Below are 24737 nucleotides of genomic sequence, written 5' to 3'. Positions count from 1 at the left end.
CCAGTTCCTGCAATTACTGGGGGAGAAAGTCTCATTTAACAGCGTCTGTGTTCTTAACACCTCAACGTTAAGGAAGGGAGAGCAGAGCTCAGCGAGAAACAGGATTTAGCTAGGATTTAAGAGTTTTGTTTTGCTTTCCTCATATTTAATTTTACAGTTACTTCCTCTTTATGGCAAATGATAGTGGCTTTCCATTTGAGGTCAGTTATTTAAATTTTTTTCCCTTTTAGATGAATTTACCTAAGTTTTAAAAAATGAGCTGATTGAAAGAAAAACATTACGGAACTAATAATACAGGTGGGTAAATGGATTTGGGTCAATCAATTTGGGAAAAACGGTGGGTGATTCAAGGGTTGCAACTCTGGACCTGTGCTCCTCTTGGGGAGCATTTATTAGGAGACCGGTCACCTCCCCCGTCTCTGGGGTTTTCCAGTGGCTTGGCAGAAATCCCTCAGCATCTGAATCTGGTTCAGGCTGGGCCTCAGAAAAGGCAGGAAGGCCAGTGTTTGGGCACAGCACCAGCTCAGTGGTGGTCCTGTTGCAGGCATGGCTGTGTTGCGTGATCCAGCTCTGGCCCGTGGGCCTGGGTTTTCTTCGTGAAGAATGTGATTCTTGTACCCATGGATCCAGCATGGCCCTGTGTGGGTGCCTCCCTTACATCATCTGATGCCTCCACAAACTTCCCCACCAAGTTGCTGTTTTCATCCCTGGAGGCAGATGAGGAAACTGGGGCTCAGAGAGGTGACATCACTGCCTAAAGAGGGAGGTAGGCAGTGGGATTTGGAGCCAGGTCTGGGTGAAACCCTGGGTGGTCTTTGGGTACACCGCCTCCTTGGCCTGTCCTAGTTGGATGACACTGAGCAAGTCACTTAGCTACTCTGAGACCCAGAGCCCTCATCTATCAATGGAATTGAGGATAGATTCCTCCTGGTAGGGTTACTGAACTGCTTACTGTTATGGGGAACTATTATTGGATTAAATGGAGAGTTATATGAGTTAATTACAAGTAAAGAGCTTAGAAGAGTTCCTGGCACATGGTAAGCACTTGATGATAAGTGATTAACATTACTTCCAGGGGGCCTGGGCTTCTACCTCCACCCCCAAGCACACACCCCTTGAGAGCTGAGCAACCCCCATGTGGCATGCCTAGGCTGTGCCCTCCATCTGCTTTCTCATGTAATCCTGGCCACAACCCTGTGAGCTAAGAGTGAGTTTATGCCCATTTTACAAGTGAGGAAACCAGGTGTCAGAGAGAGGAAGTAACCTGCCCAGGATCACACAGTAAGGCGGGGGTGTTGAACCCAGGTCTGTATGGCTCCAAAGCCCATGTTGGTCCACTAATTCAGGAGCCTCAATGAGAATGATTGAAAGTTCCTGGGGAAGTCCCATGCCCTCCTCAAGTGTAAGGGGTCCTAACCCCAAACTGTGGTGGGAGGAGCTGGAAACCCAGGACGAAAGCTGGTTTCTGGTTCTGACCTTGCCTCTGACAGTTGGGTGACCTTGGGCAGCCACCAGTTCTGCTCTGGGCTCAGCCGCGTAATTACTGTTTTGTGTGTGTTGGGGGTGGCACCCTCGGAACTTCCAGGGATCCTGACTCCCTCCTTTACCTTCCCACTGCAGGGAGGAGAGAGCCCCAGATCCACCCCCTCCTGATACTGGAGTCCTGCTGAGTTGGGTTGCTGAATCATCTGACTCCTGCCCTGCCTTCTTTCTGACCTGCCTCCTTCCTGTCCTGAGGCCACCAGGGCCAGGGAAGGAAAGGGACTATGTGTGTTCAATCCAGGCCACTGCCTGGCCCTTCCCTTTCTGCGAAAAGCTTGCAGGGTGTGGAGTGGGGGGTGCCCAGGTGTTCAGCCAGCAGCCAGTTGCATCAGAAAGCCTTGCGCAAGGCGCCCTCCTGGGTCAGGCGTAGAGCCCTGCCCCACAGCCCTACCCCCACCCCACCCCTAGCCTGGGGCCCCCCGGGGTACCAGAGTGAGGATGGTTAGGCCTTGTTGGAGACACTGAGCCAGACTTGGCCCCTGGGGCCTGACCTAGCCAGGGCCAGAGGACGGAGGGGAGGGTTTGGGGCAGGTGCTGCTCATCCCTCCGGGTGATGGAAATTAAGCTGGAAACTGCTCCTCAACCAGTCCAGGTCAACCCACCCACTCAGCCCCTCCCTGGACAAAGAGGAGATTAGGCCAGTGCCCTGGACACTGACTGAGCCCTGATCCTTACTGGTCATAGACTGAGCCCTATTCCCTGACTGGGGACTCTGACTAAACCCTGACCTGAACCTTCAGATGTAGCCTGAGCCCTGATCACTGCCCACAGCCATGGCTAGATCCTGACCCTGGTCCCAGGCTGAGTGCTGACTTGGTCGTTGACGGGGCACTCACCTTCTCCCATCTTGACCCCTGACCTAAATTCCAAGGCCAGCTCCTGACTGAGGTATAGTCCTGCAGACAGACTCAGCTCTAGCCACTACCCTTGACCCCAGTCCCCACATAAGCCCAACTCTCACCTCAGGCCTGGTCAGAGATACTTCCTGAGAACCAGGAGCTGCGCTCAGGCCCAGGCATCAAGAGCTTGGCACCTGCCGGCCTCCCTTGTGGGCATCTTACCCCCTCCGAGGATGAGGATGGCCAAGGGGCTGGGTTGAACTGGGGGCCCCATGGAGCTGTCCTCTGACTAGCCCAAGACTGTGACTCAGCAGGGTGGGGGCTGGATGTGGAGTCAGGCAGGCACTGGGGAGGGGCTGGGCAGGTGCTGAATCAGTGCAGGGAGAGAGAGGACAGTGTCTCTGAGGTTAGAGATACAGGTGGGGTGTGGGGAGGCCCTGGGTCTGGAAACAGATGGTGTGCCTGGCAGGCTGGGACCATTAATACAAAGCAACTCAGCCAAAGTCCTATCTACCTCCATCTTCCCATTTATTGACCATTTTTCCATTGCTCATCCATATTTTTCTCTCTCAGAGCATCCTGTTCTTTCCCTTCATAGCACATATTATAATTTGGAATTATACATATATTTTATTATACATAATTATTTTATATATATCTATATATCTATCTATATATCTATCTATATATATATATCTATATATCTATATATATCTGTCTCCCCCACTAAGCTGTAAGCCCCCTTAGGGTAGGCACCTGCTGGTTTGGCTCACCAGCATATCTCCAGTACTTGGTATAGTGCCTGACACATGGTAACTACTCAGTAAATAGTAGCTGAATGAATTAAATCCCTCCACCTATTTATTCATCCCTCATCTATCCATTTATCATTCATGTGTAACCCATTCCCCACTGTTTATCCATTCAACTTTCTCCTACCATCTCTCTATTCTTCCATCTATGCTCCATTCAACCATCACCCATCCAAACTCCCACCACCTATATATCTCTCCAGCATCAATCAAACCATTTATATATTCATTCAACAAATATTTATTGAGTACCTACTACCTGCCAAACACTGTCCTAAAGACTGGAAATACTGCAGAGAAAATAACATGTATATATCTGATGTAACAGATGATGTAATAACAAAAAAATGCTTACATCCCAGTAGAAAGAAAATATGCAAGAAATAATTAACATAAGACATACTTAAAGTATTAGGGTATGTTAGAGGGTGATAGGTGCTAGGGGGAAAAAGTAAAAAAAAAGAAAAAAAAGGAAAAGAGTGGGGAAAGAGGATCAGGAGGGCAGGGTGGAGGTAAGCAGTAGGTAGGGTGGTCCAGTGGATGCCATGAGACTGTCTGGAGGACACATTGTTCAGGCAGGGGGAATGGCTTATGCAAAGTCTCCAAGGGGAAGCCTGTTTGGTATGGCTGGAGTGGAGCAAGTGAAGGGAGGTGGTGGTAGATGAGGTCAGAGAGGTAAATGAGTGTTCAGACCATCTGGGGCTTTGGAGGTCTTTGAAAAGACTCTGGAGAGAGAGGAGCAGTGTTGCAATAATTCTGTTGAAGAACTCTGGTGGCTCAGAGCAGGGCAGTAGCTATGCAGGTGGTGAGATGTGATTTGATTCTGGGTATATTTTAAAGCAACAGGCTTGCTGATGTTTCAGATGTGGAATGTGAGGGGAAATGGTTTGTCAAGGATGCCCCCAAGCTTTCTTGGCCTCAACAACTGCAAGTATGGAGCTGCTATCAGGTGAGATGAGCAAGGTGTTCGGGGGAAAACCAGAGATTCAGCTTTGGTTGTGCTGAGTTTGAGATGTCTTTTAGACATTGTAGAGGAGCTGTTGGGTAGGCAGTTGGATGTAGGCACTGGAGTTCAGGGGAGAGATATGAGCTGAAGATATAGATCTGCAGTCATGGACATGAGGCTGGATGAGAGCAGCAGCGACTGAGTCCTGGACTACTCCAGCAGGCAGGGTTGGGGAGAAGCCAAGGAGTGACCCGTGAGGAGTGTCCTTCTGACAGCCAGGAGAGTGTAGAGGCCTGGATGCTAAGTGAAGAAAAAAGGTATATCAAGGAGCAGGGAGTGTTCAACTGTGTCAAAAGCTATCGATCAGTCAAGAAGATGAAGGTTGAGAATTGAGCATTGAATTTGGTAACTAGGTGGCCTTGACAAGAGCAGTTTCAATGGGGATGGGGTGGGCAGGTAGAAGTATGATCCAAATAGATTTAAGAGAGAAGAGGAATCAGAGACAGTGAGTACAGACAATTTTTTTCAAAAAAACCTTTGCTACAAAGTAGAGTAAAAAATGAACGGTAGCTGTGGGGAAGACTGCAGGATCAAGGGAAGGCTGTTGTCTTAAAGATCCATCCATCTACCATTTATTCATAAATCCATTCAACCACCATCTACCATCTACTTGTCCATCCACCATTCACCATGCATCTGCCCAAACATCCATTCCTTATTCATAAGCTAAGAAGTTTGTCCTGAACCTCTACAGGGTACCAACTCCCATGCCAGGCACTGGAATGTGGGGTGGAGGGAAAGAAATGGAGAACCCAGAATCTGGCGATGGTAGCTACTCAGTTTAAGTTAATTGAATGGGTTAAAGAGCAAGAAAACAGGGTGCCTGCCCTCCAGGTGCTTGGTCTAGCAGGAGGGCACAGAATGCCAGAGCTGGGGCAATATCTGGGTGTCATCTAATATAAACCAGAGAGAGGAGGTGTCTTGCCTGAGGTCACCCGATGGGCCAGCAAGGGAACCAGGATTCACATCTGGGCTTCCTGTCTTGGCAGACAGGTTGATACAGGTTTTTTCTCTTCCAGGATCTGTCCGGGGGATGGAATTTAACTGGGAGAAGGAAATGTGTGAGAACATGGCATTTTCAAGAGTTCAGATTTGAAAATATTTTTATTTATTTACATTTTGGCTCAAAATTCAAAAGGTACAAGGGGTCGTACTTGAAAAGTCTCCCTCCCATTCCTGTCTCTTCTTTTTGCAGGCAACCAATTTTCTTGTTTCCTTTAAGACATGAGTTATGACTATTTTCCCCTTTTTACACAGATGGGGGCATACATTCAGTCCTTCAGGTTACTTTTTTTCTTCCTATTTAACAATTTGTCTTGGGGATTATTCCTCATCAGTTCAGAAAGTCGTTCTTTTTTTTTTTTTTTTCAGCTTTGTAATATTCTGTTGTGGGGATGTACTAGTTTACTGCAACCATCCCTTGTGAATGAACATGTCATTATTTCCAGTCTTTTGCTGTAACAAAAAATGCTGTGATGTTCATACACGGGGGAGTAGCGAGAAACTCTGAGCTAATTTCCTAGAAGCAGAATGGCTAAATCAAATGTGTGCGCATTTGCACTTTTGATGGAAATTTCTGGATGATCCTCCATCAAGATTGTGCCAATCTACCTCCTGCTGCAGAGCTTGTGAGGGCTGTTTCCCCACGAGTTCGACAGCACAGTTTTCATCTTTACTGATCTGATGGTGGTGTGGGGCGGACACTGGAAGTGCCTTCAGGCAGCTTTTGTATGTTTCTCTTGGGCTGAGGGATGAATCTGTTCCCATTTTACAGCCACCTAGGCAGCAGATGTAGAAGAGGCACTTCTCAAGGTTGGCACCGCCCAGGCTGCCTAGGTGGTGGGCAGTGAGTGCCCCATCTCTGGGGGAGGTGAGCCAGGGGAGGTGCGAGGAGGCCAGGCCATCCGCCTGGCAGAGGCTGCGCTGCTGAGAACAGTTTCAGCTCCCTCTGCTTCCTCTGCTTCTGGCTCCCCACCTCCTCCCACGTGTGCGCTGTCTCCATCACTTCCCCCACCTCTGCACCCCAACAGGCCACCCCAGAGTCCCCGCCCCCTTCCTTAGGAAGCCCTTTCCCTCTTCCTGCCATTTAGCCTTTCCTTGGCCTAGAGCTTCTGGAAGGCTGGGGGAAGGTGACAAACAGCCCTCCTACCTGGTCCCTCAAGACACCAGGGAAAACATTAGAATCTCAGGCTATCTCCACTCGTCGGGCACTCAGTGATGGTCAAGCTCACACCCCTCATTGTGGGTCAGAGTGCAGAGTGAGTGTGTGCGGATGTGCATACGTTGGTGTGAATCACCTGGATATGTCTCTGTGGCGGCGCGGACAGACCTTGGCTGGGATCCCTGCTCAGCCTCTAATCAGCCCCCTGTGAGCCCAGTTCTCAGGAGCAGACCCCCTGCCCGCCTTGCTGAGTCACCTCCTTCTCCTCCCACCTCACTCCTTCCCTCCAGCCACGTTTCCTTTATTTCTAGTCCTTGAACAAACCAAATTTTTCCTGCCTCGGGGCCTTTTCCTTGGCTGTTCCATTTGCCTGGAACTTTCCCAGGCTCCTCCTTCTCCTCCTTCAGGTCTCAGGTCAAATGTCACCTCCTCGAGAGGCCCTCCCTGACCACTCACAAAGTACCGCGCCCCACCCCAGTTCCCGCGGTCTGTCTCTAAGCCATAACTCCGTCTTATTTTATTCATAGCACTTGTCAAGGCTTGAAATGATCTCTGTGTATTAAGTTGTCTGTCCCTCCTGCCCCCACCAGAAAGGAAGAACCCTGAGGGCAGGGATGCCGCACCCCCGTGTCTAGCACACAACCTGGCACCTACTAGGTGTTCAATTAATAACTATTGAATGAATGAATGCAAAGTGCTCAAGTACAATGCCTGACATGTAATAAAACTCAATATTGCTGGTTATTATCATTATGTAAATGCTAGGGGCTAACATGATTATTTATGAGGAATAAACAACTTCACTCAGCCATCCTTACACTGACTATTTACTTGAGTCCCGTGTGATGCTGCATCATGGGAGAAACAGGGATATGAGACCCAGTGGCTGCTGTTGAGGAATAGACAGTATAGCTGGGAAGACAAGGACCGAGGAAAAATAATCATCATGTATTGAGATAAGATTGGAAGTGGTTATTATCAACCTATTTTTTAAATTAGAAGCTGAGGATCACAGAGTCTGACATGCCTAAGGTCACTCGGCTGGTCAGTGTGTCTCCAAAGCACTTAGCACAGCGCTTGTGCCAAGAATGGGGGCTCAGTGGCCAAGGTGTCATTTGCACACCTGTTTGGGCCTCCCTGGAGCATTTCCGGTGCTTGGGATGTGGGGCACACGCCTGGGCACACCCCTTGCACATGGCACTAGGGAGGTGGTTTTGGGCTGCATGTGTTCCTCACAACTCTGGGGCTCCTGGTAGAGAGGTTGGCGCTGAGGGCCACTGGGGGTCTCTCTGCTGGGAGGTCTTTAGCCCTGGGGTCCAGGGTGCAGGCTGATTGGAAGGAGGGAGCAGCTTCGATGTAGGCAGGACAGGGGCAGGTGGAGGCCTGGGAGGGGAAGAAGGAGGAGGCTGAACTTGTGCTCACGGGACACACGAATCGGCAGACACCAGGCTTCCAGGCGCTGGTGCATATGCGCGCGCACACACAAACTCTCTTGCACCCTCTTGCTCCCCCAGCACGCTGAGGACTGCTCACACTGGCTGAGCCACTCTGAGGGTCAAGGGTCCTCCCAGTCCCCTGGCCTGACTGGCCTCACGGGAGCGCTCAGCCTTGCAAGGCAGGACTGTGTCCGCCCTATCCACCGAGCATCCCAGTGCCCAGCCCAAGCCCAGCCCAGGGGAGGCGCTCAAGAATTGTGGAGATGATAAATTCATTCCCTTCCTCTTTCCATCATTAACTTATTACCCTTTCCTTCACTCACTCACTCACTCACTCACTCGGGGCCTCCAGGATGGGGCAGAGCTGCTCCCTCCCTCACCCTTTCCTCCCTCCCTCCCACAGCCTGCATCCACGAAGTGCCCATTAGATGCCAAGTCCTGGCAGCTCTTCTCCTGCCAAACCCGGTCCTGGACCCTGCCTGGGTGCACACCCAGTGGACATTCTGTTTTCCTCCCTCCTTCTCCCTGCCCTGACCACACGTCCCAGGCCAGATGCTTATGAAACCCTATAAGTTCTTCCATCATCAGGCTCCTGATGGCCTGATGCCCAGGGTTTGGCTTTGAATCATGTGCTCTGGGGCTTGGCGAAGCTGAGACTGGAAGCTCACAGCCCTCGGTTGACATCAACCCAGGCTGCGACTTGGAGCAGGACCAGAGTCACTGGGCCCATCACCACGCACACCCATGGAGCACACCTGTGAACAGACGTGTGACGGTGTGCCCTGGAACAGAACGTGATGTGTCCAAGGTCACAGGGGGTGTCCGTGTAGGAATCCCACCACAGCACATCTGTTCACTCATGAACACACCTGCACAGCAGTGGCGAGAAACTCCACTTCCTAGTATCACAGGACCAGGGTTTGAATCCCAGCTATTTAGTAGCTGTGTGACCTTGGGCAAGACACCTCACTTCTCTGAGCCTTATCTTTACTTACTTACACATAGTAGATGCTCAATAGACATGACAGCTAAAAAAAATCAATAGTAGAATAAGTGCATATACACACTGAGTGTGTCAGTGTATCTACAGGATGCCATCGTAATAACTTACAGCCTGTTGGGAGTGCACATGAGTGTATATTGGTGTGTACCCACTCATGCAACATGTTTATTCAAGGGCTTGTGTATGGGCCCACCAGTGTACATATGGACACATGTGTCTGTGAGGCCATTTGGGCTGATTATTTTTTCCAATAATGCACACCATTCCTGGGTGGTTTTCAGAGGATTTTCTGATTACCCATCACAGCAGGAATTGGTGTTTATCTGGGTAGACGCACACATGCTTGCCCGTGTCTGTAGACCTGTGAGGGGTTATGAGTACAAACCCATCCCTTACCAGGCTGGTTAGCTGGTAGAGTCTGTGGGGATTGGGTCACTTCTGCAGCTATGGATGTCAGTGTTATGGGGCATTCTGGAGCTGGGCTGTTGGGGTTCAAATCTCACCTGTGCGACCTTGGGCAGGATGCTTCAACTCTCTGCGCCTGGTTTCCTTTTCTGGGAACTGGAGGTAGTGGCAACCACCTTAGAGAGGTCTGAGGACCAAAAGAGTTAGTTAATGTGAAGTGGTGAGTACAGAGCCTGGCACAGGCAAGTGCGGTGTGTGCTGTTCTTTGAATCTCCCTGCGTCTGTCCTGTGATACATTCCTCGTCCTTCAGTTACAGCACTAGCTCTATTATACTGCCATTGTCTGCCTACAAAGGCTGTCCTGTCCTCCAGATTATGAGTCCCTGGAGGACAGGACCATGTCTGAGTCATCCCTAATTAGAACCTGCGCATTGCCAGCTGACTCTAAACCTCAGATTTGCCCTCTTCCCTGACAACAGCTAGCATTTATCGGGCACTTCTAGGTGTCAGGCACGACTGTAAGCTCCTTAAGTCTTCAAACAATCTCAAGGGATTGGTATCCTTGTCCCTATTTTAGAGACAAAGAAACCTAGAGGTTAAGAAAGGCTCAGGCTCACACAGAAACCTGAACCCCAGCAGACTGCCTCACTCACAGCCCACTCTTGATTTGGGATGAAGAGTTTGGGGCATGACTGCTGCTGAACGCCTGCCTTCTGGACGCCCCACGGCGGGCTCTCTCTCATCCCACCTCCGCTAACACCTCCCCATCGATATGAATATCCCTTTGTTTCTCTCTCTCACCCTGCGGCATCTCAGCTCCCTGCCCTGGCACAGCGCCGCCAGAGGCAGGCTGTGTCCCCAGGTCACCCCTTCTTTGATCCAGTAGGGTGTGAGGTGGAGGAGCTCCCTTGAATCTGGGCTTGAGAAATAACCTAGACACCCGCCCACCCCCAGCGGGGATGGGGGAGGGGAGGCAAGCCCTCAGGAGGGAGGGGCAGCCTCTGGGTGGTGATGCATTGGGCGCTCAGGCTCTGGGATAAAAAGAGGTGGACCCTGCCCATCGGTCTCCCTCCCTCTCCCAGGTCTCCTCACCTCAGAGAGGAGAGGGCATGCAGGCTGGTGGAAACAGCTTCCCGCAGGTAGAGGGAAGCTGTCAAGCTGAGCTGCCATCACCTTGCAGGAACACTAGAAGGCACCCTTGAGGCAGCTGTGGGCTCTGAGTCTATATTGGGCCCCCGGGTGCCCCTTGGGTCTTCAGGAGCCCCTGAAGCCCAAAACCTTGTGTATTCTGGTGTTGTTGGGTGGCGCACCCTACAAATGTCAATCAGGTCAAGGTGGTTGATAGTGTTGTTCAAGTCTTCCATACCCCTACTGATTTTCTGTCTAATTGTTTCTTCACTTATCGAGACAGAGAATGGAAATCTATGCCGCGGCCTGGAAACTCTCTCAGTGAGGTCAGCTGGGGTGATCGTAAGGCCCCTCTCTGCATTGGTTTCCTGGTCCGTTCCTTAGTTCTTCCAGGTGGAAGGGTGAACCTGATTCCTGTTACTCCGTCTTGACCAGAACAACTGTATCATTTTTTTAACTTTTTAAAGAAAATAACTTTAGATTTATAGAAAGAAGAGTGGCAGACAGTACCGAAAGTTTCTATATACACTTTAGCCATGTCTTCTTGCTCTCTTGCAATCGGTGACAGTTTCTTGGCCTTTCCTTGTTTTTGTGACCTTGACACTTTTGAAGAGTGCTTGTCACATGTTTTGTAGAATGTCCGTCAATTTGGGTTTTCCCGTGATTAGGCTGAGGTTAAGGATTTGGAGGAAGAACACCACACAGGTGAGGTGTGCTTCTCATCACATCACTTCAGGGGTCCATAAAATCAACTAAACTTGTTATTGGAGATGCTAAACTTGATCATTTGCTTAAGGTAGTGCCTGCCAGATTTCTCCACTGTGAAGTCACTCTTTTTCCCTTTCCACATTCAGAAAGCAAGTTGCCAAGTCCAGCTCACACTCAAGGGGAGGGGAACTAAGCTTCACGGCCTGGAGGGTGGAACATCAAAGGAGCTGTGGGCATGTGTTAAACCCCCCATGGAAGTTAATAAATATCTGGAGGGAAGATAATTTGAAACGACACAAATCTACTGTTTCACCTTAAAGTTTTACCTGTTCATTTTAGCATTCATTGGTGGGTTTCAACTGCAGCAATGATTACTGTAGTGTGCTTAGGGAGATTTCCCTTTCTCTCAATCCTTCAGTATTTATTAATTAAAATTCTTCTGAAAGGGAGATTTGTCTCTTCTCCCCTATTTATTAAGTGTATTCAATCAATTATATTATTTAAAAATTTTTAAGATTAATTATTTTAAAAAATGTAATACATTCACACCGTTCAAAATTCAAAATGGGTGAGAGAGCATGTGGTGCAAGGGTCCCTCCCACCCCCACCCATACACTCAGTCCCCAGTGCCCTCCCCAAAGGCAACCGAAGTCAAGAGAGATTTGATGAATATACCAGCAATGTCCATAACTATTCTTCTTTTTACACAAGTGGTTTAAAGGTAGTCATAGTGTTGTGCACCTTGCACCTTTTCACCTAACAATTTAACTTGGAGATCAGTTCGGATCAGTACATAAAGCGCTTTCTCATTCTTTTACATAGTATCCCAGTATGTAAATCTACCATGATTGACTGACTAGTCCCCTATCAGTAAACACGTGGGTTGTTTCCAAATGTTTTCTGTTACAATGCTGCAGTGTTCCAACATGTAGAACTGAACCTACAGATCTATCTGCACAAGAGGGAGGGGTCAAAGGGCACGTGTACTTCCCATTTTGATGCTGCCAAGCTGCCTCTCTTGTACGTCGTACCAGTTTACACCCTGTGTTAGTTTCCTAGGGCTGCTGTACAAAGTACCGTAAACTAAAACAACAAAAATTTATTGTTTCACAGTTCTGGAGGCTAGAAGCCTGAAATCAAGGGGTCGGCAAGCCATGGTCCCTCTGAGGCCTCTAGGAAAGAATCCTTCCTTGCCTCTTCTAGCTTCTGGCTGTTAACCAGCAACCCTAGGTGTTCCTTGGCTTATAGATGCATCACTCCAGCCTCTGCTTCCATCTTCATGTGGCTGTCTTCCCTCTGTCTGTGTCATATCCAAGTTTCCCTCTTCTTATTAGGACACTGTTTATTGGATTAGGGCCCATCCTAATCCAATATGGCCTCATTTTAATTTTATTAGAGCTCCAAAGACTTTATTTCCAAATAAGGTCATATTCACAGATTCCAGGTGGATATGAACTTTTGGAAAACACTATTCAACTCAGTACACATCCCCACTAGCAAAGTATGAGAGTGAACCTCCTTCAACACTCTTCAAGGATTGCAGTGACATTTGGCATTGTTGGGAATTAATTTTGGTTATTGGATTCTGCTTCTCCAAAATAGGATGGTCTATGGGGACAAGGCTGTGTGCAGGCCTGAGATTTATTGGGGTTACAGACAAGGGTTGGCTTCCCATGTGGCAGCTGGAAAGGAAAGCTTATGTGACATAGGTATTCTGCAGTGGAGCTACCTCCGATTTCTGGGCCATTTTGTCAGTGTGAAATTCTCTCCCTGGTCCTGATCAGCTGTGAGAGCTAACCCAGAACGTCTAGGTCAGAGGTCACACACAGCAGCTCATGGGTTGAAGCTGTCCCCGGAAATGTTTGTTGTGAGCAGTGCTCAGTCATATTTTGAAACAGATACTAGTGTTTAAAAATGGATACAACTCATATAAAATTTTGGATTCCTAGGGCTTCCCTGGTGGCGCAGTGGTTGAGAATCCGCCTGTCAATGCAGGGGACACGGGTTCGAGCCCTGGTCCGGGAAGATGCCACATGCCGCGGAGCAACTAAGCCCGTGCGCCACAACTGCTGAGTCTGCGCTCTAGAGCCCGCGAGCCACAACTACTGAGCCCACGTGCTGCAACTACTGAAGCCCGCGTGCCTAGAGCCCGTGCTCCGCAACAAGAGAAGCCACCACAATGAGAAGCCTGCACACTGCAACGAAGAGTAGCCCCCGCTCGCCGCAATTAGAGAAAGCCCGTGCGCAGCAACGAAGACCCAACACAGCCAAAAATAAATAAATAAAATAAATACATTAAAAAAAAATTTTTTTGGATTCCTAACTTCTCTGAAAAAAAAATCTATTAACACTATGCTCGTATTTCCACAGAGGGACGAACATCTGGATACATTTGTGGGCACTTAATGTTGTGACCCCAGCTCTGGGCCTTCAAACCAAGGGGCAACATAGTGCAGGGGCCCAAGCTGTGGCCTCCTCAAGCCGACTGTCTGCATTTGAATCCCAGCTCTGCATTTACTTGTTGATCTTGGGCAAATGGCTTAATGTCTCTAAGCCTCACTGTCCTCATCTATAAAATTAGGATTGATTTATTCAACACATTTCTATCGAGCATCTACTATGTGGCAGGCACTGTTGTAGGCACTTGGGATATGTCAGTAAACAAAGCAAGCAAAGATCCTTGCCCTTGTGGAGCACGTACTGTGGCAAGGGTAGACAGGTAACAAATGATGCTATAACACATAAGTAAATTATCTGGTATTTGAAAAGTGGTAAATGCTATAGGAAAGCAAAAAACCAAAGTAGAATATTACTCAGCCATTAAAAAGGATGAAATAATGCTATTTGCAGCAACATGGATGGACCTAGAGATTGTCATACTGAGTGAAGTAAGTCAGACAGAGCAAGAGAAATATGATATCGCTTATATGCGGAATCTAAAAAAAATTGATACAAATGAACTTATTTACAAAGCAGAAGCAGACTCACAGACTTAGAGAAGGAACTTATATTTACCGGGGGAAGGGTGGGGGGGAAGGAGAGTTAGGGAGTTTGGGATTGACATGTACACACTACTAGATTTAAAATGGATAACCAACAAGGACCTACTCTATAGCACACGGAACTCTGCTCAATATTCTGTAACAACCTAATTGAGAAAAGAATTTGAAAAAGAATAGATACATGTATATGTATAACTGAATCACTTTGTTGTACACCTGAAACTAACACAACATTGTTAATCAACTGTACTCCAACATAAAATAAAAAGTTAAAAAAAAAACCAAACCCCAAAGTACACAGGGAACAGGGAATGGGGGCATAGTCACCTTCTAAACTAGGCTGCTCAGCAGGAATTCCCTGGTGGTCCAGTGGTTAGGACTCCTCGCTCTCACTGCGGAGAGCCCGAGTTCAATCCCTGGTCAGGGAAAGAAGATCCCACGGCCAAAAAAAAATAGGCTGCTCAGGGAAGTCTCCACTGAGAAGGTGACATTTGCACAAAGACTTGAAGGAGGTGGGGGGATTGACCAAGTGCTGAACTGAGGAAGAACACACCAGCAGGGAATGGTTAGGCAAAGGCTTCAGGCAGGAGCTGTGCTTGATGTTGAAGGAATAGCCAGGAGGCCGGTCTGGCTGGAGAGGAGACAGGAGCGGGGAGAGTGGTGGGAGCTGAGGCCACAGGGGAAGAAAATGGGAGAAGGGTGTCAGCAAATCACGTCAGGCCTTGTAGGCCACAGGGAGGATTTTGGCTTTTACTCTGGGTAAGGTAGGAGCCACGGGAGGGTTCCAAGCAGAGAGGGGACACTGTCTAACCTATGTCATCCAGGATCTGTGTGACTGCTCTGTAAAGATTAGAGTCTGTGTGTGTGTGTGTGTGTGTGTGTGTGTGTGTGTGTGTGTGTGTGGTGTGTGTGTGTGGTGTGGTGTGTGCGTGTGTGCATGCATGTGTGCGCACAGAAGCAAGAAGCTGGGAGAGCCGGGAGACGCTTGTGCAATAATCCAGATGAGAGCCAGGGAGCTGGCCTTGAGGATGGCGAGAAGCACTGAGGTACCGGGTGCGTTTCCAAGGGTGAATTGACAGGACTGGCTGGTGGCTTGGATTCAGGCTGTGAGGAAAGAGGAGTCAAGGATGACTTCAAGGCTTTGGCCGGAGCTGCCACTCTCTCAGGAGTGGGCAGCATAGGAGGGGCAGGTCTGGAAGGGGAGGGGTGGAAAGGAGAACAGTTCGGGAAAGTTGAGTTGAGGTTCAACATGTAGGTGAATTCAGGTGGAAATCCAAGCCTGGAGCCTGGGAGTGAGATTTGGGAATAATAGTCCCCACCTAGGTGGTTGTGAAGGTTAAACGAACTCATGTCTGTGAGGCCCTGAGAACAAGGCCTGGCCCCCAGTGAGTGCTAGTGGAGGTTAACTGTTCTTATCTTTCTGGAAAAGATCCCACCTTTGGCTCCAGCTCCGGCTCTTAGACCCCCTCCTCACATCCCTCTCAGGGATGGAGACAGAAGTTTGTCAAGAAGGCTGAGAAATTTCTCGTCTCATCTGTAAAATGAAGATAATCATCCACTTTCTCAAAGGATTATCGTGAGGAGCAAACGAGAAATAATGGATTTAAGTGCCCAGCACACAGTAGGTGCTCATAGCAGTTTCTTTCTTCCCTCCCCAGGCCCTGGTGGTCAGGGAGAAGAGAAGCAAAGTCAGTATCCATCCCAGCTGTTTATTGAAAGGCAAGGTGGGGGTGGGGGGGCGGTGGAAGGGTGCAGAATGGGGAGGGGCAGTAGGGCCTGCTTTGTGGAGGAGGACTGAGGACCCTCCCAGGAGGGCTGCCCCCACCCCCATCCCCACCACCTTGAGACTAAAGGGGGAGGGTAGAGGCATGAGCCTTGGGCATCTCTCTCCAGCTGTCTCGGAGCTCCCCCTAGTGGTAGAGAACAGAGATGATGCATCTGGCTGGGGAGCCTGCAGGATGGAGGGGTTGGTGCCTCCAGGAGGGCACATTTGTACAGGGTGAGGTCAGGACCTGTAGGTGATGGTTTCTAGGCGGGTGGACTCTGAGGGGCAAAGACATCCCAGTTCTCCTGCCCCCTGGCTCTTAGAGACCATTTAAATGCATGTCCAAAGTATCTTCTGAGCCACCTGGGACCATCAGGCATCAGCTAGTCTCTCTGGGCCGAACCTGTGCCACCCTTGGGGGTCCCCTGGAAGCCAGGAAGGTGTGGGGTCCTGCTCCCACTGTGGAACAAGATCTGTTCCAGGAGTCTACAGACGTGGGTCCGAGTTCCTGCAGACTGCCAGCCTCCCTCGGCCACCTCATCTGTAAACTGGGGTTAGTAATAGTTCAGGATGGGGTGGACTGGGGGCTCTGATGTCAAGATGTATAGAAAACATACTGTAAGGAGTAAATGTTTTCGCACCATCCTGGTCCAAGTGAGCATCTTGGACCCATCCTGAGGCCTCCTGGTGCAGCTGACAGAGGGAGGGGTCAGTGGATAAGAATGACCCCACTACCCTTCCCCTTACCTTTGCCTATGGAAGGTAATACTTATATCCTGGGGAGAAAAAGAAAGTCATGCAATTCTAGAATCTGGTCCAAACCCTTCATTAGTGTAGAGGCAGGAACTGATGGTCTGAAAGGGTAAGGGGTTTGCCCAAGGTCATACAGAGGAAAGAGTGGGGATAGGTTGAGGGAGTTTTCTGCCCTTGAATGGCTTTGGAAAGGAGGAATGGGTGGGAAGTTTTGGGGGGACTCGGGGAAGGCTGGCATCTTGGAGGACTTAGGGCCCTACCCCTGGGAGGGGGACACAGAGATGTGAGCTCCAGACTTTCCGACCTGGAGTTGGGCTTTCTGGGGGCTTAGATGGAAGGGGCCCCATTGAAAGGGAGAAGTTAGGGAGACAATGGGAAGGTGGGATGCGGTGGGGAGGAGGAAGGGTCCAGACCCCAGGCCTGGCTCCTCCTCTGGCCGTGAAGGCAGCTCAAAAGTCCCGCTTGGGCTGGATGGTCTGCACAGAGGATTGCCCAAAGTGGCTGGCAGGTGGTGAGAACCAAGACCGGCCACTGGCATCGTGGAAAATGGGGGACAACTGCTGCTCCAGCTCATCCCCGAAGACCTCCATGTGGCCATCGGTTTCAGTGTCCAAGGGTTCTGCCTTGGGGTCCTGGCTCAGCCAGCCAGTCATGGCCCAGAACATGCAGATGGCCAGCAAGATCCCGGCTGCCCCGCAGAGCACAGTGCCTGCCAGGCGGCAGGTGCCCAGGGCCTTGTTGTAGTCGGCTGCCCGCTGATCCAACACCAGGAACTCGCCCTCTCCGATGCCCTCCAACTTGGGGGGCACTGCATAGCCAGTGGTCAGGGCTGCCAAACCCAGTAGCAGAAGCAGGGTACCTGAGGATAAGCTGATCTGGAGAGAAGCAGACAGATTGGGAGGCAGTCAGGGTCAGCTGGGGCCCCAGGCCAAGGGATCACCTTGGATCCCAATTGGACTTAAAGGTAACCCCTTGGTCCAACCTTAAAAGGTGGGATCATAGACACACCTGCTAGGATCTAATTGACAAGGGCACAAACTGTCATGTTCTATTTGAAATCTTGAGGTCTCTGAATTAATTTCCCTTTCAGCTCCCACCTAGCAGTGGATTTCTTCTGCCAGCCTTGAGTCCCCCTGAATCATCATTTGGGTCCCATCTTATCCCCCTGTCCCATCTACCCTTTACCTCTATCCCTCTGTTGGGTTAACTTCTACACATCCCTCAGATCACATGCATCTCAAACCTCACCTCCTCAGGGAAGCCTTCCAGGATGCCCCTGGACTGGGTCAAGTCCCCAGCTCTGCACTCATGCAAACGCTGTGCCCATTTGCTCTTCAGTGCACTCACTTTGGTGCACACCTGGACGTGTACCTTGGTTACTATGTAAGTGATGTCTGTCTGCCTGCTATACTGGACTGAGAGCTGGGAAAGCCATGAGATCAGAGACTGCCTGTTTGGGCTCCCAAGGTGTCTTCCATGCCTAGCACAGTGCTGGTACACAGCAGTAGCTGAGAGAATGTTTGCAGAATGACTAAATGAACCACAGCTAGGAGCTCCTCAAAGACAGGGACCACATCGTCTTAAATTCTGTGTCTCCAAGAGCCTAGCACACTGCTTGACAATAAGAAGATGCTCAAAAACTTAAAATACATACTTTCTCCTGGAAGTCTTCCCAGATCACCCCAGGCACTGAGGGCATTTCCTCTCCTGCCATCCTCTGCACACCTGGCCTGAGGTTGTGCATTCACTGTGCAGGTTGGCACCTCGCCTTCCCACTAGAGTGAAGCCTTTTGAAAGCAGAGAGGAGGAACCCTCTGTCTCAGGCTTCCTACAGTATTTACGAAAGAGCTTTGTAGGGACCCAGCTCACTGCCACCTCCATGCCTTTACTCACATGGTGCTCCCTAACTGACCGCTCTCCATGGCTGGTATGGACATTGACTGTTCGTTTCTCTCACATCTTCTACTGTCCTGGCAACAGTCCCCCAGTATATCTTTGGGAAGCCACAGGAAGATTTAAGTGAGGTGAACCCTTCTTCCTGCCAGTCAGCATATACCATCCCTCTGGCCATAGTAATTAATTCAGGGCTGGGCAAGTGACCCAATCAGAGCCAATGCAATACTTGCCAGGACTTCTGGATGTGAAAAGCATTGTTTCTTTTCTGAAAGAAATACTGGATGAAATTCTGATTTCCCTTGGAAGGTGTGGAGTGAGAGATTGAGGGTCAGCTTGGGAGCAGTCATATGGAGAACACATGGGGAGAGCCTCAAACTAATGGGCTGCAAGGATGGGGGTACCATGGGGAGCCTGAAGGAAATCTTGAGTCCTCAGTGTGATACTTTGAACTGCTGGAGCGAACTTTGCCTGAAGGCACCCAGCCTCTGGTCTTTTCTATAAAATGAGCAATATTTTCCCTTTATTGTTGAAACTCATTTGAGTTGGGTTTCCTCTTGCTTGAACATGCAAGACTCCTAATTGCTACGCAGCCCCTTTTCTTTCTATCCACTGATCCCACCTCCTCCCTGAAACCACAGGAAATCACAGGAATTGCTCCTCCTCCCACCTTACCTTCCAGCACAGTGAGGGCCAAGGTCGGTGAGGGCACAGTACAGGAGGCCCCTCAGGGTCATCGCTGAGGGGGGTACCTGCACAGTCCTCGTAGAAGAGGTGCAGATAGGAGCGGACCCCATACCACTTGCCATCTTCCACGTTGGGGCCTCGGCTGCAGCCACAGGGACGCTCGCAGCTTGGCATCCTGGGTCCCTGTGGGGTAGGCCAGGTGCAGTGGACAGAGGGAGGGGGCAGTGAGGGTTGCCCATGGTGATTCTCCAAGGCCCCCTGAATCTTTGTGCTACTTTCACCTCTCCACCGATTTTAGAGAGCTCACACTCATAGCAGAGCCCGTCCTTCTGGAATCCTGGCCTGTCTGAGTATAGTGAGAATGAGCCAAGGCACTGAGTGCTTAGCCCACAGCCTGGCAATTTGTTGGTGGCAATAAATTTGCATGTTTACTGTGGAGGCCACCCAGTGGCTGGAACTGTGGGTTCTGGAGCCTGGCTGCCTGGATTGGAATCCAGGATCACCACTTCCTGGCTGTGTGATGTCAGACAAGTGCTTTCACCTCTCTAAGCCTCAGTTTCCTCATCTGTAAAACACAGCTGATAATCATACTTGCTTTATACAGTTATTGTGTCCAGTGCCAAGAAATGACAGCTTCTGTGACTATTATTACTGTAATTTCTTCATTATTATTTTATCCTGAACTTCTCGAGTCCCATGTCTAGAGTGAGAGCTTCTTATCCCCATCTCCTCTCCAAATCTCTTCCCCTTAATTTCCCTGCCTTTCAAGGTATTCTGGGCTGAAAGTGTCACTGTTGACAGTCGTCCAATCGGGTGGAGCTCCCCAAGCTGCAAGGTCCTAAAAGATCCCTCCCCAGGGCTGCCCCTCAGAAGGCAACAATCTCCAAGTCCCAAGGAATCTTGACTCCACAGAAGGTGAAAGTCAGGGGTCCTCAAGCTTAGGTGTTCTTAGGCTCAACGTTAGATTTCTAAAGAAACCTATCTAAGGACCTTTCTTTTCACAAATGGAGACACTGGGGCCTAGGGAATGTAAGGTACTTGTGTATCCAAGCATCCTTAGGACTAAAAGCAAAGGGGGTGGGGGCTGCTGGGGAAGGACTGGGCTCCCCCATCCCATGATGGCCCTCAGTCCCTCTGAGCAGCTTCAAACAAAATGAAGCAATGTGCTTACACTGAAGGATAAGACAAATTTCTAGTCCCCTCTCATTTCCAGATGTGATCCTCAGATCCCTGTGTAGAGAGACTCACCAGCACACAAACACACAGCACAGAGAAACACACACACACACCAGAGACATACACAGATAGATGCACATACACACACACCAACACAGACACACAAACACCACAGACATATACAGACAGGCACACATATACCACATAGAGACACACAGAGCTAGACACACAGCACAAAGAGACGGACACTCAGACACACACACACACACACACACACACACACACACAGAGCCACAGTGTGTGCTGGAGGTGATTCTATGGATCCACACCAGCACGTAGAAGTGCTGCGTTAAAGCCTGTCTATAAATCACAGCTCTCCCCAGCCCTCACCCGAAACTCAGGGGAAAAAAGGGAAAAGGGGTAAGAGACAATACCCCCCCACCCCCACTGACATACAATGGGGAAAGGCAGAGATCAAAAGCGAAAGACAGAGAAAGAAGAGGGCGAGAGGTGGGGGAAAGAGCCGGAGCTCGAGGGAATGGGGGAGGGGGAGGGGTGGGGCTCTGCAGAGGGTGTGGCCAGAGCGGGCACCAACCCGGGAGATTTCAGCTTCCTCACCCCGGCCGGCGGGGCGGTGGGCATCAGTGCAACGACCATTAACTGAAGATCCTAGGGGACGGGGCGGGGCGGGAGCTCAGGGATCATAGGCCTGGGTTAGCTCCTCCTCCCCTGCAGCTCACTGTCCCTCTCCTCCAAATATACATCACCCGATCCTGCTGGCATCGGAGCAGGAAGGTGACCTTGACGCTGCCTCCCCCTCGACCGGGCCCCTCCCCTTCCTTTTAGGGTTGCCGGGAGGCGGACCGGCGGTCGGGGGGAGGGTGGGAGAGGATGCTGAGAGCCCCGGACCAGGGTTGCCAAGGAGCTGATTGGGAGCTGTCCTTAGGCGGGATGCGGGAGGGGCTCCGTGAGAAGGGAGGTGGAAGAGGAGGGAGCTACTGGGTCCGAGGGGTGGAGGCTGCGGCTAGGAGGCGAGTGGTGTCAGGCGCGAGGGCCCGAAGATGGGTGGAATCTCTCGTCTTTATGGGGCCTCGCTCGGTTCTCCTTCGCAGACCCCCAGACCCGCGCACTCCGGCGTCCAGTGTAGCTCAGGCCTGAAGGGACGCTGTCTTGGGGGGTGAGGCCAGAGAAATCAGGCCAGCTTCCCCCGCCCCCACCGCACACTGTTTCTGAGCCGACCACCAGTTCCCCGGTCGAGATTAAGTGCATCCTTTCCCCTAGAGGGAAACTGAGGCAAAGAGGGGCGGGAATGGGTTTTCTGCAGAGAGGTGGGTGGGGTCTTGTCCTCTGAGGCCTCCGCCCAACCTACCAACCCTGAAGTGTCTCCGGGCGTTGGGCTGGCGAGACCTCTGCCCCTGCTACTTCCCTGAGACCTTACCTCGCAAAGCCCGAGGCACACCAGGGCCGGGGCGCCGCCGTCCTGCCCGAGGCGGGACACGGCCGGGCTGGGGACGCGGCAGGGGTGGGGGCTCTCCAGATCCTGGGAGGAGGCGGGGTGGGGGTCGGGCCGAGCGTGGGGCAGGGCTGAGCTCACCTCTCCGTCCGCAGTCTCCGCCGAGCGGGAGCGGGAACGCGAGCAGAGCAGAAGCAGGTTGTGTTGGCGCCTGCGCCGCAGTTGGGGGGCGGGGGTGACACGGGGGTGGGGGGGCGCCGGCCCGCCCTGAGGGCTGGCTCTGCAGATTTCGGACCCCTGCAGGATTGCGAGCCCCGGTCCCCTTCCAAGAATTCCCTTCTCTCTCTGAGACCCCAGGCCCCTCGCGGGGACCCCATCATATCCCTCGACCCCACCCACTCATGCAGTCCCTCAAACTCCTCGTCTGACTGTCCCATCACCCCCTCAATCTCCCAACCCTCTGACTGAAGACCCTTGACTTCACTGAGCCTTCATTTCCACACTGTGTCCTCCGTTCCTCTCTGGGCCTCCATCCCCCTCATGGAGCCCTCACCCCAGTGTACAAACGCTCATCTACTGGCTGCGCCCCCATCCTCTTCACAGACTGCTGGCTCTCTCGTTGAGCCCCACCTCTCTCCTGCCGGGTCCCTACCAGGAAGTCCCCTCCTGCTTGCATCAGGAGCCCCTTATCTGACTGCAGTCCTCACCCTCTCACTGAGTCCCCCATCCTCTCTCCATTCTCTCCCTCTTCGAGCCCCTACCCCTTGCTGAGGATCAGCGCCCCTTATCTTGAGAAGGGAGCTGGGGTTGGAGAGAAGCTGTTGGGAGAGACAAGTCCTTTCCCTTCTGGAAGGATCCTCCCTTGTTCTCTCTCCCAACCTACCCCTAGCTCCGTCCTGGACAGTGTGTCCTCTGGCCCATCTCCCTGGAGAGCCAGCCCTTGCCAGGCAGCTGAGTCTACTTCATTCCTTGTCGTGTGCCCACCCACAGCCTTGGCTTTGTCCCACATTCACTCTATGGGCTTGGCAAAGTCACCACACCTCTCCAAGCTTCTTCAGGCACCATTGTGCGCACGTGCTTTTGTGCCCTGAGTGTCCGTTCCGTCTCTCCTCGGGCTGTGGGCCGGGGACACAGGGATGCATAAACTCTGCAAGGTGGAGACACATCCTGTTCCTTCACTGTTGTGTCCCCGAGCCTCACAGGGCACTTGGCATTGAGCAGGCAGCTCAGTAAACACCTACTGAACACAGACTAATAAAAATAGCAAATATATGATGCTGAGTGTAAGCAAAGTATTCTCTAAGTGCTATATATGTACTACACCCATTTAACTCTGTGTGTGTGTGTGTGTGTGTGTGTGTGTGTGTGTGTGTGTGTGTGAGAGAGAGAGAGAGAGAGAGAGGGAGGGAGAGGAATTCCTAGAGCTCAAGACTGAAGCCCTCCCATGTGACAGGAGATGAACCTGGAGAGCCAGGCAGACGTGAGATCCTTCAGGGCCTCACAAGCCAAGATAAGGAGTCTGGACTTCAACCCAAGAGTAGTAGGGAGCCATGGAAGCGTTGTAAAGAGGGGAGGGGTGTGATCTGATCTGCACTCTGAAAAGATCCCTCTGGCTGTCGATCCCTGGGAAGAACAGGATAGAAAGCTCAAGCGAGGTAGGAAAGAAATCCGTTAGGAGGCTCCATGTCAGAGATGACGATGTCTTGGCCTAGTGGGCTTGCACAGAAATGAATGGATTCAAGAGTTGTTGGTGGTGGTGGGGTACAATGAAGTGCAGGAATAGCAAGAGATTGGAAACAAACTGCAGCAGTTTTAAAACATGGCTGCAAATTCCTTAGCACTTCTCCTACAGCAAGGTGGGATCTAGGTACCCTCTTTTTGTATCTCGGGTGAGCTGATGACTGCTTCAACCAATAGAGTATGGTGCAAGTGATGCTCTGACTTCCGAGGCCAGGACATGAAAGGACAGGCACTCCCCCTGGAACTCTAGCTCTTGGAGACCTGAGGTGCTAATGCAAGAAGTCTGCCTGCCTCGAGGCTGCCATGCTAAGAGGAAGCCAAAATAACATGGAGAACCCACAGAAGTCACCACCATCCCAACTGAGCTTGGCCTTTGAGTCATCCCAGTTCATGCATCAGACAAGTGAACAAAGAAGCAACCAGGTGATTCTACTCCACATCTGTTAGAATCAGCTTCAGCTCCGACGATATGAGAGAGGGGATGGCTGAGGTTGGGGAGGTGATGGGAAGGGATGAGGTCAAATGTATAGGTGGATGGTCTGGCATTGAGCCAGCAGCGTAGGAAGGATCCAGTGCCCTCTGAGACCCGTGGAAGGAGAGGAGGAGGGCCACTGAGAAGAGATGCAGGTTGGTGTTTGTGAGTTGAACTCTGCAGTTAGATCCAGGTTTGAATCCCTGGTTCTGCCACTCTCTGCTTACATGATCTCAATGCTCTGAGCCTGTTTCCCTAACTGTAAAATAGAGATAATATCAGCAATTGCGTCTCAGAGGGGTTATAAGAGTGAAATGAGATGTGTATATAAAACACTTAGCAAAGCACCCGGAACAGAGTAAGAACTCAATACACTATTGTCATTATTACTACTATTATTGTTACTACTATTTTTATTGTTTATGGGTGAGGAGGGTAGGAAGTTGAGTGACAGGAAATGTGTTAAATTGAATGTTCTTGAGGAAAACAAGAGGCATTATCAATTAAGAGAGAGGAAGGTTTAGGGGGGTTATAGCTCCAGGGTAGAGCATTTGACCGCCAAAATAGAAAGGTTTTAGCTCAACACCCTTTCAAAGTGTGGTGAAGCAGACAAAAAGGCCACATATTCTATGATTCCGTATATATGAAATATCCAGACTCAGAAAATCCATAAAGACAGAAAGCAGATTAGTGGTTCCTGGGGCTGGGTTAAGGGAGGAATGGGGAGTGACTGCTTAATGGGTTTCCTTTTGGGGT

The 24737-nt window shown here is 50.7% G+C and overlaps 1 protein-coding gene across 3 annotated transcripts; it reads right to left on the bottom strand.

Moving 5' to 3' along the window:
• Positions 1 to 15735: 15735 nt before the first annotated feature.
• Positions 15736 to 21973, bottom strand: NRSN2 (neurensin 2). Of its 3 annotated transcripts, none has more exons than XM_082432259.1 (3): positions 21911 to 21973; positions 19129 to 19323; positions 15736 to 17435 (listed from the first exon to the last, which is right to left on the bottom strand). In XM_082432259.1, the coding sequence occupies exons 2-3, from the start codon at positions 19312 to 19314 to the stop codon at positions 17010 to 17012; spliced, it is 612 nt and encodes a 203-aa protein (XP_082288385.1). In that variant the 5' UTR covers positions 19315 to 19323; positions 21911 to 21973; the 3' UTR covers positions 15736 to 17009. The 3 variants fall into 3 exon arrangements, with proteins under 3 accessions (XP_082288385.1, XP_082288386.1, XP_082288384.1); XM_082432260.1 differs by lacking the exon at positions 21911 to 21973 and adding an exon at positions 21755 to 21838; XM_082432258.1 differs by lacking the exon at positions 21911 to 21973 and adding an exon at positions 20935 to 21728.
• Positions 21974 to 24737: the final 2764 nt, after the last annotated feature.

This window comes from Balaenoptera physalus, assembly GCF_965194825.1.
Source record: "Balaenoptera physalus genome assembly, chromosome: 16".
NCBI lineage: Eukaryota > Metazoa > Chordata > Mammalia > Artiodactyla > Balaenopteridae > Balaenoptera > Balaenoptera physalus.
This window is presented reverse-complemented; position numbering and strand designations above follow the sequence as displayed.